The 12,322-nt window shown below is 40.8% G+C and overlaps 1 protein-coding gene and 1 long non-coding RNA gene across 9 annotated transcripts in view; both read right to left on the bottom strand.

The window, feature by feature from the left end:
• The window catches only part of PDE4B (phosphodiesterase 4B), a 244,211-nt gene that overhangs the window by 20,693 nt on the left and 211,196 nt on the right, over positions 1-12,322 (bottom strand). For 7 of the 8 annotated variants that reach the window (XM_083448044.1, XM_083448045.1, XM_083448046.1 and 4 more), the window contains one exon: positions 8,104-8,216. In XM_083448044.1, the coding sequence (XP_083304170.1) occupies positions 8,104-8,216 (113 nt within the window). Of the gene's footprint in view, positions 1-8,103; positions 8,217-11,250; positions 11,637-12,322 lie in introns of those variants that run through there. The other variant, XM_083448051.1, reaches the window with a different exon arrangement.
• LOC310680995 lies at positions 3,685-6,749 on the bottom strand. Its single transcript, XR_014513055.1, has 2 exons — positions 6,597-6,749; positions 3,685-6,307 (listed from the first exon to the last, which is right to left on the bottom strand). It is a non-coding gene; the product is annotated as an uncharacterized lncRNA (long non-coding RNA).

The following is a 12,322-nucleotide window of genomic DNA, read 5'->3' as shown; positions in this document are numbered from 1 at the left end:
CTTCATACTTCTTTCCATGGGAAAGCATGGAAGTGCTTGAATGGGAAAGAACTGCATAGGATTTTTAGATCAATTCAAGTTGTAAGATATTCAGACGAAATCAAAAGTGAAATCTGTATTCAGCAAAGATGGAGGCACAAATTTCCTTATTCTGAATATGTTAAGCATTAAGGGATATGACAGCAGAAAGAGTTAGGAGATGAGTCTGACAGATGGACTGACAAACTTACGACTTTGTTTAATATTCCTGTAGTCCTCCTTGTTTTTGTCCATTGAGTTTTCTTGGCAGGGATACTGGAATGGCTAGAAGGACAGCAGTCATGAAATTAAAAGACGCCTGCTTCTTGGGAGAAAAGCAATGACAAACCTAGACAGCTTCTTAAAAAGCAGAGACATCATCTTGCCGACAAACGTCCGTATAGTTAAAGCTATGGTTTTCCCAGTAGTGATGTATGGAAGTGAGAGCTAGACCATAAAGAAGGCTGATCGCCAAAGAATTGATGCTTTTGAATGATGATGCTGGAGGAGACTCTTGAGAGTCCCATGGACTGCAAAAAGATCAAATCTATCCATTCTGAAGGCAATCAGCCCTGAGTGCTCACTGGAAGGACAGATCCTGAAGCTGAGGCTCCAGTACTTTGGCCACCTCATGAGAAGAGAAGACTCCCTGGTAAAGACGCGGATGTTGTGAAAGATTGAGGGCACAAGTAGAAGGGGATGACAGAGGACGAGATGGTTGGATAGTGTTCTCGAAGCTACCAACATGAGTCTGACCAAACTGCAGGAGGAAGTGGAAGACAGGAGTGCCTGGCGTGCTCTGGTCCATGGGGTCACAAAGAGTTGGACATGACTAAACAACAACAAAGTCCTCCTTGGAAACTTTATTCTTCCCTCTTTGATATAGTTGCAATGCATTAAGATGAAACCTTTAAGCAGCGTTTCAGTTTAGTTCACATTATGAGGTTATATCGAGAATCTTGTCAAAGTTTTTCCCCCTCTTCTTGTTTCACAGTAAGCAAAACTACACACAACCTCTGTTATTTTAGCAACTGCCTTTAAATGCATGTCCTGCTTTTTAAAAACAAATCTGGTGCAGAAGTTCCACGTGAGGAAGAAATACAATCAGTGATAACATGGGAGAAGTTGGCATTGTCTGGTGCCATGTTTGGGGAAAGGGACTCTTGCTAATCCCACTAAATTCTTTATTTGGCACCATGCTCAAATTCAAACAAAGGACATGAGTTGTATACAGTTCCAAACAGGATATCAACATCAATTTAGAAAAGGTGAGAGGATACATGTCTGCACATCACAGAGAGATTTAGTTTTGAATCTTGGCTGAAGAACAAAAATATAAAAAATAAATAAATGTACATTTCCCTCATTATCAATTCCATTTATCTCACAGCGGTGTTACATTTTCTTTTTTTAAAAAAGGTGGGGGACAAAGAGGAAGGACAGTCCAAAATAAACACATTAACTCCTCTCCATCAAGCTTTCTTATACAAATTTTGGTCTCAAATCAATTGCTTATTGAGCCAGTTTTGCAAGATCATTTGCAAGATCATTGGCATTCCTGAGACAATGTTATGGCACATTAAAATCCTTTATTAATTGTTGATTTCAATTAATCAAAGTCACCCAGTGTTAAGGATATGAAATGGAACTGCTCAGTTTCCAAATTTGCAAGGGAAAATAGCCAAAACTCTGTTCCTCAGTGCTAACTAAGCCCAAAAAACCAGCTAGCACGCCATAGGCTGCATCTGTATTCTGTTAAGGCAACCATCATCTCCCTAAATCAGAGTTGGGTATTCTGCAAACTCTCAAGTTCTAGGTAGGATATTAAAGGTAAATAAACCACAGTGAGTTCTCGAAGTTTGCCCACGAGAGCTAATGGTCATGGCTAACTTCTGTTTATTATTTCCAATGGGTCTACGCTGAGTAGGGCTAGTTTTGGACACAAAGCTTATTATGTCCTATTATTTATATTTATTTATTTTACATAAGTTTTTAAAGTATTTAGTCTATTTTAGCGCTATACAAATCTTTAGCAATGCCAACAGCAACTCCCTAATTTGGCAGTGCATCCTAAATAGGCCCCAAAAACTAATATTTGCACAACTCACTCCTTGCTATAGAAAATAATCTGTTTGCTTTTCTCTGTGCTAGAAGAACCTGACTGAAAACAAAGTTAGCCAATCCAGTTGTCCGGTGGAATGTTCCTCAGTACCTCCATAAACTCTCACAAAGAGTTTAGTAATAATAACTTAAGCTACTAGAGAAAGACTTAGCTATTTAACGCTTATAGTCACTAAATTGCTCCAGGGTATGTGAGATTTATTATAAGGTTATGATTCATTTAAGAAATCTATTGATAATTATGGAGCACCTCTAATGACTGATTAGTCTAAACATTCTTTCCTGTAGCAACTTTCCTCATTTGCTTAGGCAAGGACAAATAGCTGTAGCCTATCAGGATAAAGGAATGCCAAACCAAAGGTCATAAATCTAGGCAAAATTCCCTGATTTACAGCTATTAAACTCCACTTTAAAAAAGCAAAGGGAATGAAAGGAGTAGGTTTTATAGCTGACTGCCCAACAGCTAATCTAGACAGTCTTTGGGAGGCTTATGGCTATTTTGCAATGTATATTAAACAAAGGAAGTTACAGTAAACTGAAAAGCAGGAACAGTTTGACACACCTTTAGGGAACCATCACGTACCAAGTGAGCAAAATCTAGAGCTTGCAAACTTATAATAAGACACCCCCTTCTTTCCCAATATGGACATTGTGCAATGAGGCACATAGACAGCTGGAAGGCAGCCAGCAGTTACCTCCAGAGTTTACATTAGTGTCCTCATGTTTAGTTTATTTAGCCTCCTAAAACTGAGGCGTGACCCTGCGTGTCTTATGTGACTGAAACCCCTTTTGAAATAGTGCAGTGAATGTTTTGTTTACACCAATAGATTTTCATTTACAGATAACAGACAATAGTCTAGTATGTATATTGCTAACAAAAGACAGAATAGAGCCATAATGGAACATTTCAGCAAGCGCCTACGTGATGGAGGGACACATACCCCTTGGGGTCATTTAGGTAATTCTGAAATATCATATCCTGGTGTGCTTTGTGAAGGTCATGGCTGACTTCAGTCAAGTCACATGCCCATAAATAAAGACAATGAAGTCATAAGGTGGGGCTGGGGACTGGAGACCCAAGTCCTATTAGGAAAGGTCCAAGGAGTTGGGTATGTTTAGCCTTGAAAAGCTACTGTTAGGAGTAACATGGTTACCATCTCTAACCATTTGAAAGAGTGTCACATAGATGACTCTCGTCTCTGCTGTTCCAGAAGTTAGAACCTGAACCAGTGGGTTCAAATTACAAGCATGGGGATTTCCGTTAAAAATTAGCTTCTTGATGTTATGAGCTGTTTAGATAATCATGGCTCAGGGAACAGCTTTTTAGAGGCAAGGTGCCCAAAGATGAGTGTTTTGGGGTGCCTGTAAGATCACGAACTAGGGGGGGAAAGCTTTTTCAGGGTGAGATCTTGACCAGAAATCACAAGAGAGCAAGGCGCCCAAAAGGGCCACCATGCTCTCAAAGAAAAAAATGGGATGTCCCAGTTTTTCTGGGGAAGCTGACAAGTTTGACAGTGGTTTTAGAAGGAAGCAGACTCTCCTTCATTAAAAGTTCTTTTTCCAGTGATAGCTATGGCTTAATATCAGGGATAGTTCCTGTATCAGAAGGGGTTTGGATTAGATCAGATCTGCCATGGGGAACCTTTAGCAGCCCCCAAGGGCCACATGCCCTCTAGGCAACCTCCACAGATGGTGAACAAAAACATTTTTTTTACTTTTGTACAGAAGGGTAGTTTCTGCACACACTCATACAGACCTCCCTTCTCCATCCGGAGAAGCAAGAGGCGCTATCAGAATTGAAGGACACATTCCAACGACACAAAAGCACTCAGGTTGCAAAGCAGAACCAGTGAGAGGGGTAGCCTGGGGCGAGTTCTGGGAGCCAGATGGAGAGGCCTGAAGGGCCACATCTAGACCCCAGGCGGGAGGTCCCCACTCCTGATTTATACTGTTCCTGAAGTACCTTCAAACATTATGATTCTATAAATGTAGAAAGAAGACATGCATGTTCTCCAGGCCTATGAGCAAAACACGACATACAAAATTATCATCTAGGTAAAGGCTAAATTTCTTCAACAAGCTATGCAAATTGGCCATAAGCATGCCCAGGATACCTGAAGACCTGACTGAGTGCAGTATTCATGATTTTTTTAAATATACTGTACAACTTATTTCTATCTCAGCTTTATACAGGCCATGGAAAAACACAAAGTGATGTCTGTTCTAATAATGAAAAGCAGGTTGAGTGTATTGGGCAGGTCATTATTTGGTTCCTCCTTTTAGTAGGCAATGTTGTAGGTTGCCTCCACAAGCATTCAGATCTCAAATTATTACTCTTATTCATCAGAAGCACTAGTTCTACACACTGAGTGACTTTAGTTAAAACGATAAAGTACACTTGTATACCTGGAATATATGTCATGCTACCTTATGAGATTTCTAAAAACCACCACTTCTATATATGATCCACCTAATAATAATCAGCCGCTAAGATTTTTGTGTGGAAAGGATTCTAAAATGCAAATAAGTAATGCCAATAAAAATAGGATTGGAAACTTCATCAAAACAAAGAGTTGCACAAGAAACACATCATGAACCAGGAGCCAACAGCAGCAGGAAGTATGCTAATTTGTATTTTATAGCTGAATGGGATTAACACAACATTTGTGTATCATTTTAACGAAACAGGAACATGCCAAGCCACAGTGAATGCTTTGCTACTTTTTGCTGTTTGCTCCTCTGGGGGACCTTCTGAACTGTTTTCTACGCTTCTTCATCTGAATGTCAGAGCCACATGCTGTTGAACACCAGAGATTAAGTTCCTCATATTCCTGAGTAATGTAATTATTCATTTCAGCGACATTTGCGTCTTCTTTTTTACTACAAGTATTTTACAAACAGGATACATTCATCCAAGGTTCTCTTTCCCATCACCAAAATGATTAAGAAACGTGTTTTGGTAACAGTTTTGAATAAGTGCACTACACTAGAAACCAGTCACCCCCCTCTTTGTCTACTGTTTTTGCAACGCTGTACTTCAAAACTACGTCTGTCAGGAAGGAGACAGGAAATTCGAGTCACACTTACAACAGCTGTGCCATGCCCACTATCATTCTCAAATGACGTAGTTTGGCTTCAGTGGCAGAGGGCCAGGAACTTAGCAATAGCAGAGGTCAGGAAGATAGGTCACTGTTTATACAGCTCTTGCACTTGGGATCATGCTGGGTCTATATGCTTTCTTCCTTTCTCTACTGTTGCTCTTTCCGTTATTCTTTACTAAGGGGGAGGTAGAAGCATCCTGTTTTCAAAGCATCAGACTGTTTTGCTACTGCCATATCTCTGCGCAGACGACGGAAGAGAGGCAGATCATTCTGATACTTCACGGATGTGGAAAACTTGACAATTTATTAATTAATTGACATATTTTAAGAGGCTTCTTAAGAGCTTTTGAAAAGCTACAATCACACTGTAGTTCCAGTTGCACGACACACGTCCAATATCCTTAAAAAGCACATTTACGTGAAATAGTAAGACTCGTAGAGTTGGAAGGGACCTGAGGATCATCTAGTCCAACCCCCTGCAATGCAGAAATATGCAGCTGTCCCACATGGGGATCGAACCTGCAACCATGGCGTTATCAGCACCATGCTCTAACCTATTTTGCACAATCTAGTAAAAAAACTGCAAATTAAAGATGAGAGGAGGTTGGGAGTCCTTTGCCTGAAACCTTATTCTATCTTTATTGCCTCCTGTTTAATTGCCACGTAGCCCTTTTTTTGTGTAAAATGTCCATATCTCATTATTGCTCACAACAGGGTTGTGAAGTTGGTTATTAATCCCTAATTTAAATACAAATTAGGGCAACCCAGTCAGCTGGGCAGGGTACAAATAAATTATTATTATTATTATTATTATTATTAAGCAGCAAAGTGCATGATGGTGACCTGAGCAAGGTTAAGTAGGTAGTTTGTAGCTGGGTCTATGAAGGCTGGATATTAAAAGGAGGGTTTTGTTAAAGAAAATGTTGAAAACAGCGTGTGAAAACTGATACCTTTGCAGAAGAAAACAGAGTAAGATATTAGGCCCCATAGCTTGCTTATCATAAAAGGCCACGTACAGTGGTACCTCGGGTTAAGAACTTAATTCGTTCCGGAGGTCCGTTCTTAACCTGAAACTGTTTTTAACCTAAGGTACCACTTTAGCTAACGGGGCCTCCCACTGCCGCCGCTGCGCAATTTCTGTTCTCATCCTGAAGCAAAGTTCCTAACCCATGGTAATATTTCTGGGTTAGTGGAGTCTGTAACCAGAAGCGTCTGTAACATGAAGCGTATGTAACCATAGGTACCACTGTACCAGTGTTAATAAGAGCACCTGGAGAAAGTTATATAGAGTGGTTATATAGGTTAAGTACTTAATTCGTTCTGGAGGTCTGTTCTTAACCTGAAACTGTTCTTAACCTGAAGCACCACTTTAGCTAATGGGGCCTCCCGCTGCTGCCAGAGCACGATTTCTGCTCTCATCCTGAAGCAAAGTTCTTAACCTGAGGTAATATTTCTGGTCTGTAACATGAAGCGTATGTAACCTGAAGCGTATGTAACCCGAGGTACCACTGTATGCTGATTCTGGAATCATGTATGCTGTAGCTCAACTGACTGCATTAACAGTGCAAAAGACTGTTCTGTTGAACAGTGCCTGGATCACAGCAGATAAGGTCCCATGGCCTCAGGGAAGTAGGTGTGCCTTTTGTTTAATCCATCAATATTCAGGCTAATAGCCAATGAAAGAGCGACTCTGGTGTAAATACAGTCCGAGCGACAGGTTTTAACTATACTGTAAAAGGATAAGGTGTTAGAGATACAATGGGGAGATTTTACAATTAATTACTAAGTTAAACCCATACAATCAGCATGGCTCTCCAAGTGGTTTGGTTGAAGGCATACATACGACACACAAGCATATCAGCCAACCTTCTACAACACATTTTTACCCCTTTTAGAAATGTGCCTCTTAACATAGCAACACTTTATATGACTTGTCATTACATATGCAACTACTAATACAGTGGTACCTCAGGTTACATACGCTTCAGGTTACACACTCCGCTAACCTAGAAATAGTGCTTCAGGTTAAGAACTTTGCTTCAGGTTAAGAACAGAAATCGGGCTCCGGCAGTGCAGCAGCAGCAGGAGGCCCCATTAGCTAAAGCGGTGCTTCAGGTTAAGAACAGTTTCAGGTTAAGAACGGACCTCTGGAACGAATTAAGTACTTAACCTGAGGTACCACTGTATACAAAACCAGAACACCTTTCTTTTACAATGTACAATGCAGTAACTGAAATCAAAGCAATACATACTATATTTGCTGCATGACAACTGCGAAGATAACTGTACTGTAATTATCAGCACCACAATTTACTAAAAACAATTATTTCCAAAGTTTTTGATTGTCCCAATTATAATCCCATCAGGATTTTAAGTTCCATTCCTACAAACACTCCTTTAACTTGATATCACTGCCTAATTGTTGCTATTCCTTTGTATCTAAGGGATAATTAATACAAAATAAGGAATTGTTCCGAGTATGTAAATATATACAATAATCCACCCCACTCCCCCAATTTACAAATCACCTAGGTACCCATTTCACAAAATCAAAGAGCAAAACTTGATTTCTGGATACAACTGTGTTCTGCTTGAGAGCTTGCAAAGTTTGACGCCACACATGTCTACTGCTCCACCTCCACAGTGTAATGATAGGAACTACCAATATTTAGCAGCTTTAATAAGAAGCAGAGGTGGTGTGTAAGAGTTCACCCATTTTCTTTAACTTTGTTTTGGTAAAATCAGTAGCAGTTCTGACTGCAGATACAGCTGTATATGAGGAGAAAAAAAAGTTTAAATCCCTATGCAACTAAATTCCATTTTTCAAAACCATTTTGGGGGGAAATAAATATTTTCCTCTTACCTTATTCGATGCCATTTCGCTAACAGATCGGTAGGTCTGAATGGTTTCAAGTTGGTCTAAACACCAGTCCAATTCCTCCAAAGTTTCCATTGCTAATTTTTGATAAGATTCCTCTGCAAATAAACACACAGGCATGTAGTTAGGCTTGAGTGATTGCAGGCTTTCCATGGTGGAATCGCTGACACGGCTCGGACCGACGCTGCTGTAGCTGCTGCTGCTGCTGTGCTCTTTCATCATGAGTTCTGCGAGCTCCTGTTCCACTCTCCAGGAGAACAAATCAATGCACGTCTCGCCTTGGAGTGGCTGTTGTGGTTTCATGGGCTTTCTTCTCTTTTCTTTTTGTTCTTGCTGGCTTTGAAGAAGCAATGTCAGTACTACATCAACAAACTTCCTCTCGTAGGGGATGTAAGGGGAGGGACCTCTGACAGGCTCATCTGCATTGTATATTATGCACTCACAGAACAGATGAAGAAAAGCAAGTTCTTCGTAAGCAAAGGGGTTTTTTCCGTCTCCTCTCAAGCATTAATCATGTGTGGAGATTTTTTTTATAAGACTTTTAAAGTGTCACCGAGTGAGATTAGGCAATCAATCTGCACCTCTCAGTTTTCCCTTAAAAAAAACCTAACTTCAAATAAAAAACAAACGGGCAGGAAAAAATAACTGGAAGTAAACTCCCTGAACTTCTGCAGCTGTGATAATCCTCTCCTCAGAAAGATCGTTTGCATTAAAAGAGGAGGGATTTTTCTTGTTGTTAAATCCGTATCTATTAAATTAGGTGTTCAATGAAATGTCTCTTAACAGAAAACCACAGAAATACTGGATTTTTATTTAAACTGGCAAAATTGAAATCCTGCTTCTTTTAACCAACTTTAAACTCCCCTTTAGTTCATGCCAAAGTCACAAGGAAATTCTGAACTGGATTTCCAGAAGGGATTTAAAATTTGACTGTAGTAAGGTAAAGGTAAAGGACCCCTGACAGTTAAATCCAGTCACGAACGACTCTTACTTTGCTGGCTGAGGGAGCCAATGTTTGTCCGCAGACAGTTTTTCCGGGTCATGTGGCCAGCAAGACTAAGCTGCTTCCGGCGAACCAGAGCAGCGCACGGAAACGTCGTTTACCTTCCCGCCGGAGCGGTACCTATTTATCTACTTGCACTTGACGTGCTTTTGAACTGCTAGGTTGGCAGGAGCAGGGACCGAGCAACGGGAGCTCACCCTGTCACGGGGATTCGAACCGCCGACCTTCTGATCGGCAAGCCCTAGGCTATGTGGTTTACACCATAGCACTACCCGTGTCCCCCTTTGACTGTAGTACACTACCATTATTTTCCTGCCTTTGCACATTTGATCTGGGGAACAAGCCTTTATTTAAAATCTTTTCTAAAGCTGCAATCTTTAATGAACTTATGGAGCTAAATTTGTCCCATTGAACTTACTGAGATTTACTTCTGAGTAAACAAATAAAGGATTCTGCTGAAGGGACCCACAAAGAATCACAGGCAGATGTGGCCCAAGGAGGGCATGGATCTCCTCTCCCTTTCACAAAATAATAAAACAAACAAACTATAGGGAAAAAAATAGTTCCTTATAAGAGGTTGGGGCTCCAGTGACCTGCCATCTTAATTTGCCAAGAAACACCAATACAAGCACATTAGTATATGCAAGTTTATGTAAATTTGAACACAGGCTTGTGAGCTTTAAGTACTTAGTAACTGTCTGGACTACAGGTAGCAAGCACCTCAGATTTGGTCATAAAAATTACTTCTAAAAACCCATGATAGTAGTTGACTCAAAAGTTATGCATAAACCTGTTTGCTGTTGCAAGGATTGTGGAAATTATATTTAGAGTTGGTAGACAGCTCCTTGATAAATCCGCTACCTCATTTGCAGGTTGCAAATTTAGGGAGGGGCTATTTTATTGATTTTGGGTCAAATCCTTTTGGTTCATGTGGCATGCTTATGATGGCAAGTGGTGCGTTTCTCTTTTTCACTTTAAGCAATGTAAGTGATGTATATTTCTGCCACTGCCTGTGGCCCCAGTGGAATCTTTCTCAGTGGCTGCCACTTGTGGCTACCATTCTGCCCTTCCCTTGAATGCCCTCGGTATAATGCTTTGACACATAGCATAATTCCAGGAGTGTGTGTGTGTGTGTGTGTGTGTGTGTGTGTAGAATGATGGTGGCCGGCTGCCAAAAATGCCATGATATTGTTGCTGGAAATGGTACAGGAAGTCCGAAGCAAAACAATGCATCATTAGTCTGAAGATGGAAAAAAAGAAAAGAAAAAGAGCAGCTGCCATGATAGCTCAGCACCTGTTCAATAAATTTATATCTATCTTCATTCAGGGTGTCACTGCAATATCTCAGTTTTATATATATATATATATATATATATATACACACACACACAGCTATGCACATTTTACAATTTTTTATGTGCTGTAAGCCGTCCGGAGTGGCTAGGGAAACCCAGCCAGATGGGTGGGGTATAAATAATAAATTTATCATCATCATCATCATCATCATCATCATCATTATTATTATTACTCCTCCTCCTCCTCCTCTAGGTACAACTATTTCTCTTGTCTTCCAAAGTAGTGCCAACCCAGAAATAAATAAGGAACACAACTGGGAATTCTATTGTATTCATATACCAGCCATCAGCATGATGCCTTCCAAATGGTTTGGACTACAATTCCTATCAGTCACAGCCAGCAAAGGAGCTGTTGTCCAATATGGTGGGCACCATATTGTTGGAGGATACATACACAGATATAGATACAGATACAGATACAGTCGTACCTCGGGTTGAAGTAGCTTCGGGTTGAGAGTTTTCGGGTTGCGCTCCATGGCGACCTGGAAGTAACAGAACGTGTTACTTCCGGGTTTTGCCGCTTGTGCATGCGCAGACGCTCAAAATGACATCACGCACATGCACGGAAGCAGCAAATCGCGACCTGTGCACGTGCAGACGTGGGTTGCATTCACTTCAGGATGCAAACAGGGCTCCAGAATGGATCCCGTTCGCATCCAGAGGTACCACTGTATAGATATAGATATAGATATAGATATAGATAAATATAGATATAGATATAGATATAGATATAGATATAGATGCAGCTTTAAATCTCTAAGCAGTAGAGAGTACTCACCCTCCCAACTCAAGGCAATGAAAAGGAACCACGTGCTTTCACATAAAGTTCTATTCCGAGTGCTTAAAAGGGCTACAGCAGGAGAGTTATTTTCTCTGGGTGACATCCAATAGTAGTCATACTCAGAGTAGACCCAGTGAAACCAATGTTTTTAAATAATCTGTGCTGCAAGGTCATGCCATGTAAAACACAACCTCCTGCACCATATGTGACATTGCAGTCAAGGTGGTTTGCTTTCTTCCTTTGGAGAAAGCAGTGGGGATTCAAGCCACTATCCCCCACTATGGAGCATTCCTCCCCTCCCCCCCCCCCCCCCGCAGATGTCTGCAGAGGGGGAAATATACTGTTTGGCATAAGCAGTTTTCTCAAGTCTTCCCGAGAAAGGACAACTGTGTAAGGGGAGAAATGATGTACATATACAGCTTTACAAGAGGGTCAATAATTTAAGGAAGGCCGCATTTCATGTTAAGATGTTACTTGAAAGAGAGGAAGTTCCTTGGAAGTATTATCTTTCACATCAGTGTCACAATTTCTTATAATTCTCTGAGCAAGAGGAAGTGGAGTTGGCTTGTCTGTGACTGAGAACCTGTTCTTGCAAAATAGCTGTTTATCTGAGGAGCCTCCACACGCTTCTTTATGGTAGCAGTTCCAGTAATGGCAACACATTTAAAGCCCAAAATACCAGGCAACAGTGAAAGGGGATCTCAATACCTGCACCTATTTTGTAAACAGCTTTGTATCCGTGCACTCTAGTAACAGTTTGATTTGGGTCTTCCCTAAACTAAATTTTAAGTAGTGATGCAGAAACACCATTTACCTCGAATAATACCTGGGCCCCTATAAGCTTTTTCTATGAACAATGGGGGAAAGTGCTAAATGGGCTCACAATGGTTTGGCACATGTGAGTTTTTGTTTTGTCACTTGGAAACTGTAGTGTGGGATGAAAGCAGGTGGGAATGTGGAGGAGGAAGATACAGCCACAGTTTTAGTAGCAGCAGCATTGGCAGTAGGGAACTGGCACACATTTCACTTGTGCATTGCATATCACCCATTGTCCCCCCAGAACTC

Source organism: Podarcis tiliguerta, assembly GCF_965153285.1.
Source record: "Podarcis tiliguerta genome assembly, chromosome: 6".
NCBI lineage: Eukaryota > Metazoa > Chordata > Lepidosauria > Squamata > Lacertidae > Podarcis > Podarcis tiliguerta.
This window is presented reverse-complemented; position numbering and strand designations above follow the sequence as displayed.